This window comes from Elephantulus edwardii, unplaced genomic scaffold (assembly GCF_000299155.1).
Source record: "Elephantulus edwardii isolate Elephantulus edwardi_28Jun2011 unplaced genomic scaffold, EleEdw1.0 scaffold00139, whole genome shotgun sequence".
Lineage (NCBI taxonomy): Eukaryota > Metazoa > Chordata > Mammalia > Macroscelidea > Macroscelididae > Elephantulus > Elephantulus edwardii.
This window is the reverse complement of record NW_006399889.1, coordinates 4031221-4056728: the sequence shown is the minus strand read 5'-3', so window position 1 is coordinate 4056728 and position 25508 is coordinate 4031221. Positions and strand designations below refer to the sequence as shown.

At 38.0% G+C, this 25508-nt stretch overlaps 1 protein-coding gene across 2 annotated transcripts in view; it reads left to right on the top strand.

Annotated features, from left to right (window-relative positions):
• Positions 1–25508, top strand: part of ITGA8 (integrin, alpha 8) — a 312225-nt gene that overhangs the window by 102809 nt on the left and 183908 nt on the right. For both annotated transcript variants that reach the window (XM_006894290.1, XM_006894291.1), the window contains 2 exons: positions 21337–21542; positions 23892–24083. In XM_006894290.1, the coding sequence (XP_006894352.1) occupies positions 21337–21542; positions 23892–24083 (398 nt within the window). The remainder of the gene's footprint in view (positions 1–21336; positions 21543–23891; positions 24084–25508) is intronic.

The window sequence follows — 25508 nt, the reverse complement described above, 5'->3', positions numbered from 1 at the left end:
ATGATAAAAATAATGCCCTAAAATATAATACTTTTAGACTATTCTCTCCCCCATAGACTTCAATGCCGTAAACATATTTCATCCAGTTTTTCTCAGTCCTGGGTAGTTTTTTTCTAGTACTTCTTCCACAATTTTCTTTCACTTCCCTATCACACCCATGTTCTGGATTCCAATCATAAGTATGTTGTTCCTTTTGATGTCATCACACATGATTCTAATGTTTTGTTGTTGTTGTTGGTTTTTTAATGTCTCATCTCTGATTTTTCTTCTAATACATTTCCAATGAGGGTCTTGTTTTTCAGCGTACTGACTCTCTGTTCCATCTCTTCAGTTCTACTTTTTCAGTCCCACCAGCATGTTAGATACTTCTGCCATTTCTGTCATAATATTCTGGATTGCATGTCATGCTATTCTTTTATTTCCAAACCTGTATTGGCTATACCCTCTCTGTCTTGTGATGATTTTTTAAAGTTCTTATACTTCTTTATCCATAGTTTGAATTCTTTTTTATCTTTTGCATTTTCTTCTGTAGCTATTTACATTGCTTTTTCATCAATATATTTCTTCTGGATTTTTATCTCTGTGATATTTTCTCTTTTAATGGTTTTCATTGTTTCTTCAGTCACTTGCATCTCTGTCACTGTTCATATAACTCCACATTAACATACGTTTTCTGGTTTTTTCTATCTGGGGTGTTTATTGGGTTGGTTGGTTGGTGTTTTTTTGGTTTGGTTTTTTTTAGGAGAAGTATTATTTTGTTTTTTCATAATGACTGAGACAGCCTGCCACTTTCTTGATTTTATGTGAGTCTCGTTTTAGTAAATGTTAGGTGTTGTAACCATATAATGTCCCATGGAATGGCAATGTTTTGTGAAGGACCTGTATATTGGTCTTCCCCTCTTGGGGAACACTATCCAAATCAGGATGGCTATTGCCCTCCAGAAACCACTGCTCAACCTCACCTCTTCCACTTGAGTTTAAGAAATCCCACATAATGTAGCTAGACAAAAGCGTTAAGGCCGAAGTAAATTGTTGTTATTTTTGTTGTATGCCCTTCAGTCAGAACCAACTCATTGCTGACTCTCCAAGTGGTTTTCAAAGGCAGTGAATAGGGAAAGGGAAGAGCAATCTAGAATGAATGAACAATGTATTCATTACAGTTAACAATCTGGAACAGGATATGCGTAACTGATAGAATAGGAAAGGGGAAGGAGGATAGGGAAAAGGAAAAGATAATAAGGTAAAGTTTATCTATGTTCTGTTGTACATAGGGTTTTCAGAGGCCTGCTATTTCAGAAGTGGATGGCCAATCCTTCTTTCTAGTCTGTCTCAATGTGAATGTTCAGATTTAGAGAAGTATCAGACAGACCAGCAAGTTAAAGGTATATCCCTTATTGCGGAGTTAACTTTAGTGTCAGTGTTGTCCCTGCCTTTCTCACACGCATCTTTACCCACTTATTTCCCTGCTAAACCATCCACCAGGATACCCATCCACTTCTACCCCTCCCTTCACATCTATCTCCCCTTGACCAGCCCTCCATCTAATAACTTATATATGAAGCTTCCATGGCTTCTGTGATTCCAAACACATCAGCTAATGGTAGTTCCTTATGTTGGGATCAATGTCTCTGAAGTTTAGTCGTAATGTTTCCTGAGCAAAGGTGATGCATCCTGTAGAACTTGTGTGTAGATAGGCTTTTCTTGGCCTGAGAGCCGCAGGCCCGAGGGCCGGAACGAATGTCGCATGGTTTTTGCATCTTCGATTACCTGGGAAGATGGGAGGGGCCTGTGGGGTCTGAGACTGGCCTCTAAGCTGCCCAACTTCAGCTAGTCGGATGCCTAACCCCTCCTCTGAGCAGCCTGCCAGAACGAATGTCGCGCGGTTTTTGTGTCTTCGATTACCTGGGAAGATGGAGGTTCCCATAAGGCATTGTAAATTGTGGCATTTTTGTTGTTATGTGCCATTGAGTCATTTTTGACTCATTGTGATCCTATGTACGTACCCTCTAAACCCTGCCCTAACCTGAGCCAGTTTCACTGTCTCTGGCACACCTACCCCCATATTACCTCCTTTACTGCATCAGTCCATCTCATCTAGAGTCTTCCTCTCCTGCACTGTCCCTCTACCCTCAAAGCATGATGTCCTCTCCAGGGACTGGTCTCTCCTGGCAACATGCCCACAGTATGAGATGGAATCTCAAAACTTTTGCCTCCAAGGAGCAGCTTGGTTTCATCCTCTCCAGAATACAACTGTTTGTTCTCTTTGCAATCCATGCTATTCAATACTCTTCTCCAGCACCATGACTCAAAGGCATCAGTAATTCTTTGGTCTCCCTTAAACGTGACATTATACAATAGCAATTATTGTTAAGAAACAAAATGTATATGAATGACTGAATGAAAACCAATTAAAAAAGAAAAAATAATTTTAATTTGAATAAAAATTTACAGGGCAAATTGTTTTTCCCTTCAACCACTCATACGTATTTTGGGTGTTTATACTTAATTACAATATCTCCAATGGAACTATTCATTCTGACTTCATCCCTATGATTCCTGGTTCCATGAAACATTCTACCCCTTCCGGCCTTCTGAACTTTATCCCTAGGTAAATGCTACCCTTTTGCTGTTGTATAGTTGATCGTTCTACAGAGTAAGTAATTCTCTGATGTTATTATACATTTTACCTATGTATTATTTTGGTATAAGTTGAGCCACAAGAGTGAGTTTTGATCCAGACCTGAAGAGTGGCTAAGGGCCATAGCATTAGTGCTTCCACTGATCTCTGGCAGACCAGAAAGCCTGGCCATATTTGTGATTTTGAATCCTACCTTTTTAGTCCTTGGGAACTTCTCCTTGCCAGGAGCATGGTGGTGTGAGCACAGGAATCATGGCAAGCTTTTGGAGTCAAGTGCTTTTCCAGGCATGTGTTTGACGTGCAGGTTTGCTCTGTCCTTGGGAGCAAGGCAAGCCAGGCTTGGCCTAGGGTTTGAGGCAGGAGGCGGCCTTAAACCCAAAGGGCCCTTGGGCCTGTGGCCCTCAGCCAGGTTCAAATTGTTTTCCTGTCACACATTCTTCTAGGTGGTATAGCACTGCTCTCTGTGTTGCTGTGCAGAGGGAAACTCGTAGTTGCTGTGATGCTGAAGACTGTGACAGTGATGTGCCAATCGTGGTAATGGGTACCCATGGTGGACAGTGTTGGCTGGAGCTTCCCGACTAAAACAAGCCTGGAAGCAGGAGTGGCATCCACTTCCGAAATGGCTTGCCCCCAGAAACTCTATGTAAGAACAGTGCTCAGGCTGTTCGTTCATAGGGTCACTGTGAGTCATCTACGACTCGAGGGCACCAAACAACAACAACACAACCTTTTTAGTCACCTACTCTGTCAAGTATCTTCAACTGTGCTCTCTTTTGGAGCTGTCCACTGGGTAGCTAAGAACAGTCTAGTTCTTCTGGTTTCAAGCTCAGAAAAGCTAGTCTTTGGACTGTTTCTGTGTGTCTTTTCCTTTGTTCCTTCCTGTTTGTTCTGAACAGGGAGAGATCAGTAGTTGACCTTAGATGATCACCAAGTTGCTTTCATTTTCAGTGTCTGATTTGTCAAAATAATGTAACAATGAGGATTAGCATTCAAAATTTCCAACATGAATAGGCAGTATTTGTTACTGATGCTTTTTGTCAATTTAACAATAAAAGAATGACTTGAGGTTGAAATATGGCATGCTGTCCAGATTTAGTGATCTCATTCTTAAAACAAACCCCCCCCCCAAGAGTGGCCTTTCAGTTATAGATAGACACATTTCCCAGTGACAGTGACATGCAACCTCTGTGACTTTTCCCCTGAGAGCCACACAGCGTTTTATAGCACAGATGAACTCAATGAGTTTCTGGCCACAGGTCTGTCCTCTCTGGATTCCTTTCAGCTTTCCTGGATTTCACAATATGCCCTTCAGGGCACTATCTCCTTCCTAGAAACATACTCTAGTATACAGCAATGCTTTGTGACAACATTTATAGTCTGTTTTTTACCATGCTAAAAACAAAGCAAAAAGAACCTCATTTGTTTCTTCCTGATCAAAACAATATGGTTATAAGAAACGTAGGAATTTTCCAGTGATAATTTGTCTGTTCTCTCTTGATGTTCTTAAGCATTTCCCTGAATATAATTTTTTTATTATTAGGCAGAATTTCTCTTTTTTATATATTGCATTGAAGCATATTTCCATTTTTAATATAGCCCATCTTAAAAGTTCTCATAGGATCCCAGTGTGCATGTAACTTGCTGCTTTTAATTACTTAAATTCTATGTAAATTCAATGGCCTATGTATAAATTAATATGCTCTGGAAGCAGTTGAGATTAGTCAGGGAAGGTATTAACATTTATCCCAGATAAAAATATAAAACTTAAATTGAAGTCTGACATCATTGTAATAATGATAATAATTAGTGATAATATTTACAGCACCAAGGTTTCTAGAAATAACTATTGGAATGCTTGACTTTCAAATGCATAAAAATAGGGGAATTATGGAATCTTTTGTTAGTAGATTAGGTCTTAATCACAAGGTGGAGATCTGCAAACAATTATCTCCACCAACCTAGATGGGCTATTCATCTCGAGGGCAAAGGCAAATAATTATATGAACACAGAGACAAACTTAAATCCCAGAAATGTTGTTGGATGCCTCTGAATCAATTCCAACTCTGTGACTCCATATAGCAGAGTAGAGTGGACTCATAGGTTTTTCTCGACTGTCACAGGTCATTAGTTCTTTCTCCTGAACAGCTGCCTTAGGGTTCAAACTGGCAACCGTTTGGTTAGTAGCTAAGTACTTACCAACTGCATGACCAAGACAAAATCGCTTCAGAGTAGAACCTGGAAAACTTTGCCTCAGAAAGCATCAGAATAAAGGGAGAAAGGAAATCACATGTGTGGAAACTTTTCTGAACTTGCTGGCAGGGAACTCTGCACTGGTGGCCTCATGTCATGATACCACCTCATTTAGAGAAGTATTTTTATTACTCTCAGATTCTGACAAGATTTCAACTAGAGAACCTAAGATTTCTACATGATACCCTCTGTGGAATTTTGCAGTGAATGCAAGCCCCTATCTCAAATAAAATTTTCATAGGTTTTATAGACTTGGTCTTCATATTTTGTTATTATTAGATGCCATTGAGTTGGCTCTGGCTCTTAACAACCCTATGTACAGCAGGAATAAGCACTGACTGTTCCTGTGCCATCCTCACAATCTCTGCTGTACCATGTGAGCCACCGAAATGAGAGATTTCCTCTTTTTGAATAATTTTCTACTCTACCTATTATGTTCTCCTTCTGCAAGGTCAGACTACTCCTCATAACATTACCAAAATAAGTGAGACAAAGTCTATCATCCTCACTTCTAAGGAGCACTCAGGCTGTGCTACTTTCTAGAGAGATTTGTTTGGATTTTTTTTTAAGCTTATGTTATATTCAGTATTCTTTGCCAGCATTACAATCCAAAGGCATCATTTCTTCAGGTTTCTTATTCATTGTCCAACTTTCATATGTATTTTATGCAATTGAAAATAGTATGGCTTAGGTCAGGTATACTTTAGTCTTTAAAATGACATGCTTACTCTTTTACACATTAAACAGGTCCTTAATGGCAAATATGCCTATTGCAATACATTACTTGAGTTCTTTACTGCTGCTTCCGTAAGTGTTGAATGTGGATCCAATTAAGGGGAAATACTTGACAACTTCAATACTTTTTTCCATTTGTCATTATATTGTTAATTGGTCTAGTTGTGGGGATTTTATTTATGAGCTGTGGTGTTGGAGAAGAGTACTGAATATCCCATGGACTGCCAAAAGAGCAAACAGATGTATCTTGGAAAAAGTGCAGTCAGAATGCAGTTTGGAGGTAAAGATAATAAAGCTTTGCCTTACATACTTTGGGCATGTTGTTAAGAGCATCTTTTCTAAGGACAAGGGAGATCATGCTTGGAAAGGTGGAGTGTCAGCAAAAGAAAGGAATATCTTCAATCAGATAGATTCACACAGTGCCTTCAGCAGTGGGCTTAAGTGTATCAGAGATGAGGATTCCACAGAGTAGGACAGGTGCAAAAGGAGCTGATACAACTTGTGACCAAGTTTGACTTCTGCCCACTTCCTGAAGGGGATCTATTGCCATCTGTAATATCCATAGCACCATGTGAGTACCTACACAGTCAGACCACTTCCTGAAGGGGATCTATTGCCATCTGTAATATCCATAGCACCATGTGAGTACCTACACAGTCAGACATGCCATCTCACATGATCCTACACCTATTTTTACCAATCATTTGGTCCAATGTTCATTGAAGACTCACATATTTTACTCACAATTGTGAGGTTTATTAAGGAAACACATTGAAGAGTTGAGGCAAAGAATAACTCACAACCCATGTCCAGGTTTAGTCCAGCAGGCCCAAGCCAGCCTAAGAGAGTACAAGTCCTCAATTGGTGAAAGTCACGTTTCAGTTCAATAGCACAAATACAAGAAGCTTCTCGTTTCCTCAGTTACCCAGCAAACTTAATATCAGAGCAGTTATAAGTCAGCTTTTCCTTCAGTCATTTGGCAAGCAAAACCTTTAACTGTGGCCTTTATCCCCAGGGTTCCTCTGGTTACACCTTGCCACACAGTCTCTTCACACTCTCTCAACCATCATCACTACCCCTTCTCAGTGTGGAAAATTCTCTGTTATATTGGCCACACAGCCGTTGATCATTTGCAAAACCATGTGTCCCCAGTTAAACTAGCTGGAGACCAAGACAGTGGCTATAAAAGCCAATTTTCAAGAGTTCTGACACTCCAACAGGGTTCAAATCTGTTGTTCACAGCGTTGTTGTGAGTAGTTCTCAACTTGATAGCACCTAAAAACAAAATGACAACTTCAATATTTTCTCCATATATCATGATATTGTTCACTGGTCCAATTTTGAGGGTTTGTATATGTTGAGAATGATGGTCAGTCTCTGACCATAAAGATTCACAGTCTTGGGAAAACCATTGGAGAGTCACTATGAATTACAAATAACTCATTGGCAGTAGGTTAATAAAGCTATTCAATAGTTCAGTTCATTGCTGTGGGGTCAATATAGACTTATGCTTGACTTTTCAATGGGTTTTCAGAGCTTTGAAACTGCATAGGAGGAGATTGCCTATCTTTCTTCCTCAGAGCAGCTGATGCTTTTGCTTTTTTCTACCTTTGAGTTGGAAGCACAGCTCTTTACCTACTAGGGCTCTAGAGCTGCAACAGAATGAAGTATTTTCTCCCAATGTGCCTTCAGTTTATCAAGATTAATAACTTAGAATATCTGCACTATAACGTCATGAAGTTATTTGAAGAAACTCACTACCACTAAATTGAGTTCAACTTACAGTGACACAGTTTTCCAAGACTGTAAATCTTTACATGAGGAAATGTGCCCATCTTTCTCCCACAGAAATTCAAAGTGATGACCTTTTAATTAGCAGAGTTGGCCTTTGTATTTAAAAGATGGTTGAGCCCCAAGTATGTCTCCAGTTTAGAGGCTCATCTGTGAAGTGGTTTGATTCTAGAAGGTGGGTTCCCTTGTTTTGGTTGAGGGTTAGGTGTGGACTGTTTGTTTGGGGTGGTTTTTTTTTTTTTGTTTGGGTTTATTGTTTTTTGTTTTGTTTTTACAATCCTGTATGAGCTGATTGGATTTGTTGGATTAAGCTTTTAAAAATGAGCTGTGGGCTGGAAGCCTCTTGTTTAGAGTCAACCAGGATCTGGTGGGTGAGCCTTTGTATGTAAATATGGTTGGACCCTTGAGCCTGCTGCCCATGGGCTTGGTGCTAATTGTGTTTAGACTAAGTGGTACAACACTGGTCTGTCAATTTGCTAAACTGAGGAAACTTTGGGTTGCTGTGTTACTGAATGCTGTGCCACTGGTGTGTCAAATGCCACAAAGTTTACCCAAGGTGGACAGTGTTTGGTAGAGCTCCCGGATTGAGACAGGCTTGCAAGCAGGAGTGACATCCACTCCCTAAAGAACATGTCTTTGGAAACTCTAGGCACATAACAAAACAAAAATAGTTATAGCACAGGGTTCAGGTCTTTTGTGCATAGGGTCAATATGAGTCATACTTGACTCAAGGGCCCTTAACAAACAATAACATGCTATGTACTCTACCACCAGAGCTCCTTATCTGAGGAAACTGGCATGATGACAAGCTAATTAGAGGAGAATAATGTTTAGCACCCAGACATTCTGCTGACTTACTTTATTCATATTTTCCACTATTTGCAGAGAATGTTCTCCTAAACTGTAAAATATCTACCAGGAGAAACTATAACTTTAGTCTTCAAGCTTTATAATCTTTACTGGGAATGTTCAATTAGTAATTATAAACTTTTGTCAATGATCCTCATTTGCTTTTTAAAAGCTGAGATTTTTTTTTTAAAAAAAAAGGTGATGATTTGTGATTAAGGTGCACCTGATCCAGGCCATAGTCTTCACAATTGCTTGCTATGCATCAGAAAGCTGGACAATAACTAGGGATGACAGAGAATTGATGCCTTTGAGCTGTGGTGCTGGAGAAGAGTATTGAATATACCATGCATGGACTTCCAGGAGAATAAACGTGTTCATCCTGGAGAGGGTGAAACCAGGCTGCTCCTTGGAGACAAGGATTCTGAGGCTTCATCTAACATACTCTGAGCATGTTGCAAAGAGGGACCACTCCTTGGAGAGAGACATTGTACTTGGAAGGGTGCAAGAGAAGAAGACCATCAATGAGATGGATTGATTCAGTGACTGGGATAATGAGGGTAGGTGTGTCAGAGACAATAAGGTTGACATAAGATAGAGAAGGATTCAGGGCTATTGTATATAGAGTCACTATGAGTCACAAGCAACTCAATGGCACATAACAATTTGTGATAATCACTGTATTAATCAATGAAAACAAGTAACAACAACAAAATAGTAACCTTAAATAAGAATTGTGGTAAAAGGATAGTGTGTGTGTGTGTGCGTGTGTGTGTGTGTGTTGCATATAAAACTCTGTTCCCAAATATTTTTTTAATTTTGTTTTGATTGTTGGTGATAATCTACATTCTTTTAAAGGAATTATTAGGTGTGGACTTGATTAATTTCCATTATTTGTGTAAAACTTTGCTTGCTTATACTTTAAAAATGTTAAATCATCCTTCAAAGTTTCTTTCATCCATAGAACTTTAAAATATCTAAAATGATGCTCTGACCAATTAAAAAAGGAAAGAAAATCAGCTATAAATAGTTTTTGTGGCATGACATATAAGAAAAATCTGCTTGTTTGATTAAATTTAAAATAGCCACACTGGTATATTGTATTTTAAAGAGATATTAATTATGGTTAATAAATAATTTTATGGAATTCATAAATCTAAAAATATTGATTTGTTTTTAATTCACAGCATTCTCTTTCATTTTCTCAGCACGTATCATTTAAGGAATTATTAGTGACCCAAAGTGGCACAATAGTTAAGTGAGTGGCTAATAACCAAAAAGGTTGAGTTTCAGCTTTTTTTTTTCCTGGAAAAGACCTGATGACGTGTCCTATACAGATTTTAGTCTGGAAAACTGTCCCATCGAATAGTTCTACTCTATCCTGTAGGGTTACTGTGAGGGAGAAGAATGAAAAATCTCCTCCTGTACAATTTACTGCCTCTGAAACCCTGCTGGAGGTCAGCTGTGGGTTGGTTCCAACTCAAGGGCACACAACAATAAAGTATAACAAAATACTTAAAATACTCCCAGTTATCTAACTACAAAAGATCTATTTACATCTCATCCTTTTGGCCTAGAAGAGGCTATATTCAATGTGGAATATGTCTGTCGATGAAATTGTATTTTTGTGAATTTCTAATACAGCATGTTGTTGCTGTTGTTATGTGCCATCAAGTCACCTGCGATTCATAGTGATCCTATGTACAACAGCCCTAACCCCTGCTCTGTCCTGTGCCAGTCTCACTGTCTCCGACACACCCACCCCCATTACACCAGTCACTGAATCAATCCACCTCATAGAGGGTCTTCCCCTCCTGCGCTGTCCCTCTAGCCTCCTAAGCATGATGTCTCTCTCCAAGGACTGGTCCTTTCTTGCTACATGTCCAAAGTATGTCAGACGAAGCCTCAGAATCCTTGCCTCCAAGGAGCAGCCTGGTTTAACCCTCTCCAGGGTGAATTTGTTTTCTTAGCAGTCCATGGTATATTCAATACTCTTCTCCAGCACCAGAGCTCAAAGACATCAATTCTCCTTCTGTCCTCCCTAGTCATTGTTAAACTCTCTGACGCAAGTGATTGCAAAGACCATGGCCGGTATAAGGCACACCTTAGTCTCCAGAGTGACACCATTGCTCTTCAGTACTTTGGAGAAGTCCCTAACAGCAGACTTTCCCATCGCAATATGTTTATTAATTTCCTGGCTGCTGGTGCCAAGAGTATTGACCATGGAGCCAAGCAAACGAAAGCTGTTAACACTCTCAATCTTTTCCCCATTGATTCTGATGCTGCAAATTGGCCCAATGCTGAGAATCTTTGTCTTCTTGATATTGAGCCTCAATTCATATTGAAGGCTGCAGTCCTTGACCTTCTACAGCAAGCACTTCAGGTCCTCTTCAGTTTCAGCAAGCAGGGTTGTATCATCTGCATAATGCAGATTGTTAATAGATCTTCCACCAATCCTGATGCCACAACTCTCTTCATAGAGCCCAGCCTCCTGGATAATCTGTTCTGCATATAGGTTTAAAAGGTATGGAGATAGGACACATCCCTGGTGTACACCCTTCCCAATTTTGAACCGTGCAGTGTTTCTCTACCCTGTTCTGGTAACTGCCTTCTGATCCAAGTATAGGTTTCACATTAGCACTATCAAGTGTTCTGGGATTCCCATTCTTCTCAGAGTCAGCCACAGTTTGTTGTGATCCACACAGTCAAACACCTTTGCATAATCAATGTAACACAGATATACATTCCTCTGATACTCCCTGCTTTCAACCAAGATCAATCTAATATTAGCCACAGTATCCTTAGTACCACAACCCCTTCTAAACCCAGCCTGGACTTCTGGTAATTCTCTGTTGATGTCCTGTTCCAATCATTTTTGCATAATGTTCCACAGAATCCAAATGCCATGTTAAAAAAATAACAAAAAGAAAAACACCACCAGCTAGATTTGCTTGCTTAGATACATAATAAAAAAAAAAAAAAGAAAAACACCACCAGCTAGATTTGCTTGCTTAGATACATAATAAAAAATACCACTTTCATTTGTTTCTAACATGTCTGTCCAAATTTCCCACCAGAATTTTCACAGACTTTGTTTGCAACACTGGTTTAAAATAATGAAACTCAAGTTGGTTTTGTTAGTCTGTTTACCTTCAAAATATATTGAGTAAGATGTACACATATTGTTTGGTCAAAATGTTTGGTGTGCACTTATAATATCCAAGGATTATAGTTTTCAAATGTAAAATAATTGGGGGAAATTTTCACCAGTTTACTCATTTGTTTAATGACATTGAAACAAGGCACTTGGAAGGGCCCTGTTTTCCTTTTGAAAGTATATTGAGGGGATGATAGGATGATAAAGATGACCTAAAAATGTTCACTAGGTAACCTCATGCATAATCATACCAATTATCTTCTGGCTGGGGTAAGGAATGTTCAAGTCCAGTTCAGCCCCACAAAGGAGCCTTCACTCTGAACCATGAACAATCAACTAAACAACTGATAGTCTTAATCCTACACTGAGTCACTGTGTACATCAATTCAGGACCAGGGATTAAAAGAAAAAAACATTTAAAAGGTAAGCCTTTAAAAAAGGATTGTTTGAAAATTAGAAATTTTAGCTTAAAATGGAAGTTAAATCTCAATTTCTCTGAGTGATCAATGTTTACTGACTATTATTGTTGTTTTGCATTGTTGAATTGGCTATGACTCATAGTGACGGATACAAAGTGACTATGACTTGAAAAACAGATTGAAACCTTGCTATATTCTGTTCAACATTTTTTTAAAGTATTTTTAAAAACTTTTGGCAATGATTTTCTTAGTGTATCAGCATTTTCAATCTTTCCATTCTGGTTGTTCCATTTCTATTGATCTAGCTTCCCTACCTCTCCCTGCCTTCTCATCTTTGTTTATGCATAAAACATCCTTTTGTCTCCTGTAGCTGATTGTTTAAAGGTGCATATTCCTGATGCTTATTTATAAATATGGTTGAAAATGGTTTTTCACTTCCATTTTAGGATGCCATCTTACAGTGATCTTTCTAAAAATCCTTCTAGTCTCTTTCATGACAGTAAGTCTGTTCTTTTTTTTGAATTTGAGTTTTGGTTCACATGTTCCTCCCATTCCATCTAAAACTTCCTATTTTGTCCCTGTGTATCACCCTTCTGATTAACATATGTGAGTTGTTTATACTGGTAGCAGGAAACCAACCAGCACTGGTGTGAGACTAGAAGAGCGCATGTTTGTTGTGGTCTGTTAATCTTATGGACTAGTTTCTTATTCTTTGGATCTTTGATTTTCTTTATTCTCTTTTCTTAAAATCAGAAGAGGCTAGTGGTTATATCTTACATGGCCTCTCACAAGTTTTTAAGACCCCAGATGCTACTCAGCCATCGAGGGCAGGGAACATAATCTTTATGACAATTGACTGAGTTGTCCCAGAAGACCATGGTTAACTTGAGACAATTGAAAGAAAATGTACTTGAAGGAAAGTAGATTTAAGTAACTATGTTTTAAGCTGGGCTTTTTTCTCCCTTACATTTAGTCGAAGTGTGTTAACTTGTCAAGACTGTATCGTTAATTTGAATTTAGTAGAAAATCTGTTAGACTTGGTTTCAAAAAAAAAAAGTGAAAACCAAAGTGTGAACAGAACATAAATTAGATGAGTTTCTGTATGTAATTAATAATTGGCTGTCCTTAAACACCTACATTGATTAGGCTGTCAATTCTGATACCCAGTCTATACTTTTTATCTTTTTTCATAAGTAACTGCATACTCCATCCTAGTTTTAAACATTAGGGTACAAGGCATACTACTGGGGGAAAAAGAAACATATTAAGGTTTATATGTTAAACCTGAAGATAAGCATGTACTTAACTAAAGGCAACTGGTATTCTGATTCTTCATGATAAATATTCCTATAAGAAAGTTTGCTTACCCTCTCTTCACTATAAGTCCTTTCTTTGCTTTTAAAGAAAATATTTAAAATAAATGTGTGAAGAAGAAGAATTGAGCCTAGCAGTATATTTAGACATAAAAAGAGATAAGAATAAAGCCTATATGGATACCTTACAAAGATTAAAAGAAAATTCTGCTTAAGCATTAGAAATTTCACATAAAATAAAGCTTATGAATACGTCCTACTTTTTTTTCTCAGTAAATTTTCATTAAAATTAATGATAACAATGAAAAAAATTCAATAAAACAAAAGTAAAGACTTAGTAAAAGACTCTCAAGGAGATTAACTGACCCAGTGACTTTAACAACGGACTTGATAGAGTCTGTAAGGATGACATAGGTTAGGGGGAAGATTTCAATCTGTTGTTCATGAGATCGCTCTGAGTCTCAGTGAACTTGAGGGCACCTAAGAGTCAGAGGTCAGCAAACTGCTTCTGTAAAGGGTTAGTTACTAAGTAATGGAAGGTTTGTGGGCTGTACGGTGTCTGTAGTAAACACACAAATGTGTCCTTGTCACAACTTGCTGGTTGTATTTCTTCTGACAGACCTGTTAGATCTTCTGGGAGTCCAGAGAATATTCAAGGTTCTTTGCCAACATCATGGTTGAAATAGATCAGTTCTTCCTTTCCCACCATCCAACTTCCACAGGCACATGAGAAGATGAAAAAAGTCCATGGCTTGATTGTCAGAGTGACACTTTTGCATGTTAATACTGTAAAGAGGTTGCTTATGATAGATTTGTCCAATGCAAATACATCATTTGATCTGAGTAGGTGGAAATCACTAATGATTTCATTCTACCCCATCACCCCCATTGAAAATGGATGTGCTAGTCACACTTTGCATGTCTCATGCAGTCATTTTAAGTCGGCAAGGCCTGTTTTACACACAAGGACCAGGGTGCATGCACTGAGTCCCTTGCAATGGCCCGGCAAAGGGCTGTGACTACCAGGTACTGCCTATAGGAGTGAGGGCAGGTGCCCTAGTCAAAACACAGCCCAGCACTCCTCTGCATGACTCACCCACCGGCTGGGGCTTTCGGCTCTGGATTCTTGCCCTACTCTCTCCAAATGCACCACGCCACTCCAGGGCTCAGGTCCAGGCTCAGAACTTGACCTTGCCTCCTGGAAGGAAATCAGCACTAAGAGGGGCCTCTCCCAGTTCATTTGCTGCCTCCCTCAAGCTGCAGCTCATTCTTCACCTGTGTCCAGGTCTACTTCTATCTCATCCAAACCACTATTATATCCTAAGCATAGAAAAGTTTTAGAGAACAAATATCATTAGTATTATTTCTTCATAATAATTCTGTTCTGAGATTTTTTTTAATAAAAGTCTTCTGAGAATGATACACAACCTGCTGCACAACTACTTAGCAGAAGGTCAGTGATAAATACTCTTATTAATAAATATTTGTAGATTTCAATCTTAGGTTGAGTTTATAAAAGGATTTAGCAAGTAAATTTTGAAATGTGTTGGCTAAGATTATTAAATATTCTTGAATATTGAACAGCCATGGACTACCAGAAGAACAAATATTAACAACTTTTACATGTCAATGAGAAGAAGGGAAATCCTAGGAAACTTACTTGTATCCATCCAAAGCCTCCACAAAAATCAAGAAGCAGTTGTCCAAACAGAACAAGGGAATACTGCATAGTTTAAAATCAGGAAAATTATGTGTCCGGGTTGTATTCTTTCTCCATGCCTATTCAATCTGTAAACTGAGCAAATTATTCAATAAGCTGGACTATGTGAATTAGAATATAGTATCCGAATTGGAGGAAGACTTATCAACAACTTGAGTTATGTTGATGACACAGCCTTGCTTACAGAAAATCAAGAAAAGCTGAAAATTTTACTGAGGAAGGTCAAGGACTACAGCCTTAAATATGGGTTACATATTAGCATCAGGAAACAAAAATCCTCACCACTAAACCAACAGGCAACCTCATGATAGATAGAAGAAATATATAATTTGTCAACAATTTGATTTTACATGGATCAATAATTAACACCCATGATAATAGTAGTCAAGAAATCAAAAGAAGTCTTGCATTGGGAAAATCTGTTGTCAAGGACTTCTATATAGTACTAAGGAGCAAAGATGTCAATTTAAAGACTGTGGTGCACCTGATCCAAATCATAGTCTTTTCAGTTGGTCCTATGCATTTGAAAATTGGACGACATATAAAGATGATCAAAAGATGACCAAAGAAGAATTGATGTTTTAGTCTTGGTGAAAAGTACTGAATATCTTATGAACTGCCAAAAGAACAAAGAATTCTGTCTTGGTGCAAGGGCAAAAAGGATGCTCCTTAGTGGAAAGGATGGTGAAACATCATCTCACATACTTTGGGCATGTTGTCAAGAGGTACCTTTCCTTGGGAAAAAGCACATCTTACTGGGAAAGGTAAAGTATGAGAGATAGTAAGACCTTCAACAAGATGAATAGTAACAACTATAAGAATGGGTGAAAATGTGTCAGTGATTGTGAGGATGGTGCAGGATAAGTCAATGTTCAAATCTGTTGTTCACAGGGTTGTGATGAATTGTAATGATTCAACAACATCTGGCAACAACAATTTTATCTTGAAGAACAAGTTTATCTTGAAAGAATTAAAGCCATAGTACCTCTTAGAAGCAATGATAACAGGACTTTATCTCATATATCTTTGGTATGTTGTTAAGAAGGGCTGGTCCCTGGGGAAAATCCCCATCAGTCTTGGTAGAAGATCATCAAGAAAAGAGAAAAATTGTCTGTGAGAAATATTGACCCAGTGGCTGCAACAGTGAATCCACACATCACAATAATTCTGGGGATGGTGTAGGACTGAGCAGTGTGAGTTGGACCCTATTCAATGGTATCTGGCAACAGTAACAGCGTAACTGGCTCCAGTTATTTTCAACCATTTTTTTACCTATGGTCCATAATAATAAATATATTTAAGTTTGCAAACCGGTCCACACACACAAATGAAATAAAAATTTCATGAAACATTTACCTGTATTATAATATGATAATTTCTATTGTATACTATTTTACTTCTTAGAAATTGCTGGTCACGACCCACTAAGTTAAATTCACAATCCACTAATGAATTGCAAATGCTAGATTTCAAAACACCAACCTAAACAATATCATGTTTTGTGAGTCTTACGTGATGGTGGTAATATAAAATAATTATGCTAAAGTAGAAATGGGGTCACTATAAGTCATCTATGACTCGACAACACTTAACAACAATAACAATGACAACATAGAGAGAGCTATGTTGGCCTAGTGGACAGAAAGTTATGCTACCAAGCCCAAGGTGGGTGATTTTAATCTGCAGCACAGATGCCCGGTTTAAGTTGGGTTTTATTTGCCACATTCTTCAAGGTGGTATAGCACTGGTCTGTGCATTGCTGTACAGAGGTAATTCATGGTTGCTGTGATGCTAAACACTGTGACACTGATGTGCTGAAAGGGATAGTTGTTACCCATGGTGGACAGTGTTTGATGGAGCTTCTTGATTAATCAAGCTTGGAAGCAGGAGTGACATCCAATTGTGAAATGGCTTGCCTCTGGAAACTCTATGAACAGTGCTCAGATCTTTCATTGACAGAGTCTCTATGAGTCATCTACGAATCAACGGCACTTAATAACAACAACAAAGTACAATATATTTTGCAAACCAGTTCAATCCAAAACAGCCACTGTATCTCAAACTTTGAGAGAATATATTTTAAAATTAATAATAAATACCTTTCTTGCTTTCTTTTTTTTTCTCTTTTGGTTTATAACATTTTATAAGACTTACACCTAAGTATCCAGAGAAATGTTATTCTAAGAAGATATATTAAGGTTTTATCATAATGCAAGTACCCAATGGTTTTATGAATGTACTAATCTTCCACAATAGACAGTCCAAAATCTTTGTTGTTGGCACTGAGGAATGGAGTAAGCCAATTGGGTCAGCCAGATCTGTGTTTATACCCTTATAGATCAAGAAATTATTTTCTGTAGCTTTGGTGGCATAGTGCATAATGTGTTGGTCTGCTAACCAAAAGATTGTCAGTTCAAATCCACCAGTCATTCCTTGGGAGTAAGATGGACAGTTTCCTTTCATAAAGATTTACAGCCTCAGAAACCTGATGGAGGATTTGAAACCTGAGTTTGAAACCAACTCCACAGCAGTGGTGGTAGACTTCCTGGGTGATAAATGAATAAGTGCTGGGCCACTAATCATAAAACTGACAGTTGGAACCCACCCAGAGATGCCATAGAACAAAGATTTGGAAATCTGATTTAAAAAGATCACACTCATTGAAAATATTATAAAGCACAGTTCTACTCTGTATCATACGGTGTCATCTGACTTGAAGGTAATGCTTTGTTTTTTCATGGTTCCTTCTTTATAGAATGAGAATATTGGTTGTTAAATCTTTGCAATAGAGAACCAGTGATTTTAACTGTCTTAGTTTTAACATTTGAAGCTATAAATCAAGAACATGTGCTTTACATGTTTAATTAAAGCCTTTTAGCTCTGACAGAGGCAACTAGAGCTTGTCCAAGATCAGAGGCTAGAAAGGCCCCAACCCCTGCTTTTGTCTCAAGCTGAAACATAGGAAGATGACAAAACCAAGGGGAACAAACTTTATATCAAAAAGGAAAAGAAAAATGTAACTGAAATACTTTTAGAAGATAAAAAGCATTTACCCAAAGTTAGCAATCTGTGTTTTGGAATATTAGGAATGAAATAACAGATCCTCCAGTATTTCTAGGCCATAGTTACTTACTCTTTTCTTAACTGCTTTGGTAAGTAAAAAGGACATAAGCTGCTATTCTCAATGTCCCTACTTTTGCCAGAAATTTAAGAGTTGATTCTGGAAGTAGCTGTTGGCTTCAGACTATCAAATGTTATGTCTCACCTTGGTTTTAGCTCCTGATACCTAAGAGTGAAAGCAAATGCATTTGCTTTTAAAATAGAAACTATTTCTGCATGAATTGCTCAGAAATTATTAAGACAATGTATTATTTTTTCAAATGACTAGCCAGGATAGGAATCTCAGAACATTTGATAGTGCTTATGTGAAACCTATGCTTGGACCAGGAAGCAATCATCAGAACAAAGCAAGGAGACACTACATGGTTCAAAATTGGGAAGGATGTAAGCCAGGGATGTATTCTGTCTCTATACTTTTCAATCTACACACAGAACAGATCATCCAGGAGGCTGGGCTCTATGAAGAAGAATGCAGCATCAGGATTGGAGGAAGACTCATCAACAACCTGTGGTGTGCAGATGACACAGCCCTGCTTGCTGAAGTGCTTGCTGCAGACGATTAAGGACTTCAGCCTTCAATATGGATTGAGGCTCAACATCAAGAAAACAAAGATTCTCACCACTGGGCAGGTTGGCAGCATTATGATAGATGGTGAAGAGATTGAAATTGTTAACAGTTTTAGTTTGCTTGGTTCCATAACCAACACTTTTGGTACCAGCAGGCAAGAAATCAAGAAATTAATCACATTAGGAAAGTCAGCGGGCCTCTCCAGAGTACTGAAGAGCAACAATGTCAGTCTGGAGACTAAGATGTGTCCTATCAAGGCCATAGTCTTCACATTTCTTGCTATGTGTCAGAGAGCTGAACAATGACTAGGGAAAATAGAAAGGGGGAATTGATGACTTTGAGCTGTGGTGCTGGAGAAAAGTGTTGAATACACCATGGACTGCTAGGACAACAAACAGGTTCATCCTGGAGAGTGTGAAGGCAAGCTCCTCTTGAAGGCAAGTGTTCTGAGGCTTCATTTGACATACTTTGGGCATGTTGCAAGGAGGGACCAGTCCTTGTAGTGAGATCATGCTTGGAAGAGTGGAGGGATGGAGAAAGAGAGGGAGACTATCGATGAGATGGATTGATACAGAGACTGGGGTAATAAGGTAGATGTTTCAGAGACAGTAAAGTTGGCAAAGAATAGAGCAGGATTCAGGCTGTTGTATGTAGGGTTGCTACACAACCCTGCTTGCTAAAACTGAGTCTTCAATATGGATTGAAGCTCAACATGATGAAAACAAAGATTCTCACTACTGGGCCAATTGGCAGCATCATGATGGATGATGAAGAAAATGAGATTGTTGACAACTTCAGTTTGCTTGGCTCTGCAATCAACATTGTTGGTACCAGCAGCCATGAAATTAAAAGATGAATTGCACTGGGAAAGTCTGCTGTTAGAGACCTCTCCAAAGTACTGAAGAGTAACAATGTCAGTCTGGAGACTGAGGTACACCTGATACCAGCCACGGTCTTTGCAATTACTTGCTATACATCAGAGAGCTGGACAATGACTAGGGAGGATAGAAGGAGAATTGATGCCTTTGAGCTTTGGTGCTGGAGAAGAGTATTGAATATACTATGGAATGCTAAGCGAACAAACAGGTTCATCCTGGAGAGGGTGAAGCCAGGCTGCTCCTTGGAAACAAGGATTCTGAAGCTTCATCTGACATACTTTGGACATGTTGCAAGGAAGGACCAGTCCTTGGAGAGGGACGTCATGTTTGGGAGGGTGGAGAGACAAGCACAGGAGAAAAAGACCCTTGATGACTTGGATTGATACAGTGACTGGGGTAATGGGGGTAGGTGTGTTGGAGACAATAAGATTGGCAAAGAATAGAGTAGGGTTTAGGGCTGTTATACATAGGGTCGTTATGAATCGCAGGTGACTCAACAGCACATAACAACATCAACATGAGTCACGAGCTACTCGTTGACGCATAACAACAGTAGCCAAAAACCTTCATAATGTATACCGTTTATTTAATGTCTAGAGAGCTTAGGTGGTACAGTCCATAGGGTGCTGGGTTGCTAACCCAAAGGTCAAACCCCCCTAGCAGTTTGAATTCATCTCCTCTCTCCCAATTTACACTATTGGAAATCCACTGGAGAGTCAGCTGTGAGTCAAATCTGATTCAATGACAATGAGTTCTTGGTCCAATGCTTTCTGCCAGTGTGGGGAGAGAGGGGGAGAGAGGGAAATCAAGCCCACCTGGACCATTAACTGATATTGCATTGCCTTGATTCTCAGCAAAGCCAGCTGGAGAGCCTATTTCTAGACCCTTTTAGAGTTTTTCTACCCAAGTCACCATCTCCAAGGAGCCTTTCATCATCTCCACCAAACATGTATCTGCCCCTTTGTCTGGGATCTCAGCTTTTTGTTTGAGTCACTTGTATAATTCTTCCTAGCTCATTTGGTTGTATAGTTAGGTGAGTGATATTTTTTACTTCCCTTGCAAATCAACTGGAGGCAGAGGAGACCTAATAGCCATCATTGCATTTTTGAAATCACACATCACAAGACGTAAAACATTGTAGCTTCATTATTGAGGGCTAGCCATTCACTTATGCAGGAAAATAAACAGTAGTTAAGCACAAAGAAAGAGAGATGTAGACAACAAAGTTGGGTCCCAGTGATGGTGAAGTGTCTCTGTAGCCCACACAGGTTTTCAAGGAAATTTCTGGTTCTCAGTAATTGTTTGCATCTCCTCCTTTTAGATTAAAGATACTTATTTAATTACTTGGCAAATTTCAGCATATTCCCTAATCCACAATGCCATGGAAGTCAAATGAGTATTTGTTTCTACTTTAGGTTCTTTTGTGGATTATTGCAAGTGTCTGGTTATGCTTAAAGTTATTTTGTGCAGAAAACGGAATAACTTAAATGTAGATTTCTGTCAGTTTTAGACAAACTCTAATCTACTTTTAGAAAAACTTATTTAGGTCAATTTTATATGCTTGTGTTCCTACAATTTTTAGAAATGCACTGTAAAACTGAAAAAAGGGGGTAAGTGATCTGTGTTTTCTTTAAAAACCCTAATTTTTAGGTTTGTTAAAAGTTGTAATATAATAATTGGACCACTCTTCTTTTCTTACAACAATGAACTCCTTAGGCCTAGCGAGGCAATGAAAGAAATATGGGAACTGCAAAATTTCCCTTGGAAAAGAAAATTTTAAAACTGCAAATAGGAAATGTGTGAATGTAACAATATGTTTTTGTGTTTTCTTTTTAAAATATTGTACCAAAAAGAGTCTTCAGCTTTTTGGTTTACTCATTTCTGTCTTTGTCCCCCACAGAATGGATGACATACTGATTGGGGCGCCTCTCTTCATGGAACGTGAATTTGAGAGTAATCCTAAAGAAGTTGGGCAAGTTTACCTGTATTTGCAAGCAAATGCTCTTGTCTTCAGAGACCCCCAGGTCCTCTCGGGCACGGAAGTTTTCGGGAGATTTGGTAGTGCTATTGCACACTTAGGAGACCTCAACCAAGATGGATACAACGGTAAGTTAAATGAGAGTGTGGATTGTAAATGTGTCATTATTGTGGGGTGTTGGTGCTGGGCCCTAGTGACATAGAAGTTCAAATCTACTGGCAACTCCTCCAGAGAAGGATATATAATCTCCTTTCATGCAATGTACAGCCTTGGGAACCCACTGGAAGGTCACCTAGGAGATGATCCTGACTTGATCACAAAGAGTTGAGGATTTTCTTAATTACATGAGAGAGAGAATATGGAGATTTTCACAATGATGTGTGTGAAATAATTGTTTATTTTTTTACATTATTCACAATATGTGTGATATAATTATTATTTGACTCTCAGAAGCCATAAGGCAATGTAAAATTTATATATTTTGAAAATCCTCAGTCAGTATAGTCAACTTGAGAGCTGACTAATAGACTAACCTCCAGAATCATTTCAGAGGTTGTAAATTGCACTAGAAGAGATTGCCCATCTTTTTTCTTGAAGCAGCTTGTGTATTTGAACTGCCCACCTGTGAGCTGGCAGCATAACTACCTTCTGACTAGGCAACCACACCTTCCTATGCTACAAAGCATTTTCTGATTTTGAATGAAATTACAGACCTCAATTAAAGGTAACAGTTGACGTTGATGTGTGAATTTAATGACTTAAAAAGTATCTGCTATGTATCTGTCTGTCTATATATCTACCTATGTATCCATCTATCTATCTATCTATCTATCTATCTATCTATCTATCTGTCATCTGCTCTCTATCCAGAAGCAAAATTTAATGCATGATGGACCTTTTGGCAGGTATGTCACTTTCTGATGAACCTATGTGAGTTGTTTATATGTTATGCTGATTATAATTGGGTTCTAAACTTTACTATGAAATCAATTTCAATATGGACAAAGTTAGTGCTGAATTGCTAGTTTAAGGTTGTGTTTCTTTAATTCAGGAATTTATGAATACCTTCTGAGTACTCCCTTTTCCAAAAAGAACATGTTTACACAAAATACTGCATACATTTTAGAACTTTTAAATTAAAAATCTGGTTATGATGGGCTCCTTGACTGAGTAAGGAAGGTACAGGAATTAACTCTTATTCAAGGTCTGTGTCATTAAATCAGAGTTCTAGTGCCTATGGCAAATATTACCCACTTTTGTGGTGTCTTTGTAAAAAGCCAGTTGCAGCAATATCTAACTAGTAAGTTTTAAAGTACTATGAATCACAAAGGCATATTAAAAGCTCATAGTTCCAGGGCAATACAAGGAAGAAAGAGGGAAGACATGTTCACCTTTAAATGACATGTTGTTTTTAAAACAATTCCAATCTTTAATTTCTAATTCCAGAGAGCACCCAAGGAAATGAAATGAAGAAGCTGTTAGTTTTTCAAATCATATTTTCTTCTATAGGCATAGCCCAAAGGCATTGTGGATTTGGGTTCAGACCACTTCAGTAAAGCAAATATTGGATTAAAACAAGTTACATGGTTTGCCTGTTTATTCCCCAGGACATAGAAACATTACGTTTACACTATGTTGTGGTCTATTAAAGGAGCTCGACAGTATGGTTTATCATCTCTTGTGCTCTTAACAGAAGGGTCAGTGTTAAAACCCACATGTTGCTCCGATGCAGAAATATAGGCAGATTCCTTCCATACATACAGTCTTAGAAACCCAATGGAAAGTCACTGAGTTGAAATCAACTACCTAGCAATGTGTTTGGTGTTTTGAGTGAGTAGTCCATTAAGTGTACAATTGTATCATAGAAAGTTTTAAACACTGTGAGAATTACCAAAATGTGGCACAGAGACATGAAATAACCACATATTATTGGCAAAATTGTGCCAATATATTTGATAACAGAATTGCCAAAACATTCAGTTTGTAAAATATACTACATCTTTGAAGTGCAATATAGTGAAGAAGACAAAATTAAGCATGCTTCTATTTGTCTTCTCTCTGTGTCTCTAAATTTTCTCTTCCTCTTTCTCAAACTCTAAATGGTATATCTGTCTACAAGCTAAGAGAAAATTTAATAGTAAGCGAGTTCTTATCCTCTTTAAGTCTTTACTTCCTTGATTATAATATGGATACAGTATTGTGAAACTCACCAGGATTTAATACGGTGAAAGTCAGATAAAACAACTAAGATCAAAAGAGGAAAAGGCATCTTTCCTCTACTGTATGACATTAAGAAGGAGAAAAATGGGCAATCACCTATGTGATTTACAGCCTCCAAAAGCCCTCTGTATAGTCAGCTACAAGTAGGTTCCTATTAGACAATATTAACTGATTGACTTTTTTTATTGTACTTGGTTCTATTTCTAAAACATTCATCCTCATTTTAAAAAAGACTTTTTATATGTCTTCCTTTATAGACATTGCAATTGGTGCGCCCTTTGCAAGCAAAGACCAGCGAGGCAAAGTGCTCATTTATAATGGAAACAAGGACGGGTTAAACGCAAAGCCTTCCCAAATTCTGCAAGGAGCTTGGGCCTCACAGGCTGTCCCTTCAGGATTTGGTTTTACTTTAAGAGGAGATTCAGACATAGACAAGAATGATTACCCAGGTAAGGTTTTCTTTTACTCCCACAGGAGAATCCCCTTCCATCCTCTGGAAAATGCATTCTGCACAAGCAGCTCCCTCATAAAGGCCAAGGTCAAGCTGAACCATGGCTCAGAATTTTTGTATGTGGTTCCAGCATGACTTTCATGAGATGTTGAAGGCAGACAAAACAAACACTCCCTTTCCTGTCAAGAGACAATATTAGAAAGGGAAGATGGTTTAACAAGCTACATTGAACATAAAACTTGTCAACTTTGCAACAGACGGTTTCATTTGAAACCTCTCAGTAACTTGGTCTTCCTGGACAAAGGCAGTTAGGCCAGATATCTAGAGGAATTGAGTTTAACTCTGTAGTTCCCTTTGGAGGGCAGAGTGTGTAATTACTATTAATTTATAAGCTCCAATGTTCCCTAATCTTTAGAGCAGAAAGGTTTTCACAGTCTTACTTTCAAGTTTTTCCTAAAATACATTGAAAAATTTTAAAGAGAAACGACAGCAACAACAAAAACTGGTTCATGATGGTTTATGAATAACAATAGTTTGTCATCTACTATTGTTAATTAACTAATTCATATTGACACCTCAAAAAAGCACAAAAAGAGAATTCATGTTTTATGCATGCGATATGCATTTGTCTTGAAGGATTACTTCAGTAATCAGAGGTTTTAGCCAAAAACATTTGACTTCTTGCTATTATGGCTCAATTGTCACTTTCATATTTGTTGTTTTAAGCTGTTTTCAATAAATACTTAGAAATCATTAGTAGTCAACTGACAATTTCAGCTATTTATTAAAACCTTGTCTCTGTACCACTCAATCCCCTAATTGGATATTTTCCACAAATAGAGCTTTTTTCTGGTTTGGGGCCACATTCCAACAAGCTGACTGCCTAAATAGACATCACTAATTTCAATTCTTTGGCTTTCTCTTCTCCTTTGGGATTATTATACTGCAATATATTCTCATACATTTGCCAGAAACCTCTCAGAATACTAACATAGACATTGTAGTGGGCTAAAAGTATGTTTGCTATTGTATTTTAATGCCTTCTAATTGTGGTGATTTCAAGTGTTTGTTTTTGTAGGTTTTATTATGCTAGTCTAATAAATTATATTTAAACTTATTTTTTTGGAGAAAGGATGGAAGCTCTCTAATTGTATACCTAATTTTATATTATGCCTAAATTATATATCTTCATTATAAATTAAAAAGTGCCTTACGTTAGTACTATACAAAATATTTTAGGGTAATAAATGAAAATCTGTTCCTAAACTGCAATTTTAGTTGAACTGTTATATTAAAGAGTTACCACTATTCATTATGCTTCCAATACTATTCCGTTTCTTACTCTTAAAACCAGGGAGCATGACAGGATGGTTGTGCCTTCTACCAGATCAACGATGTATCTATAAAGTAGTCAGCCAATCAA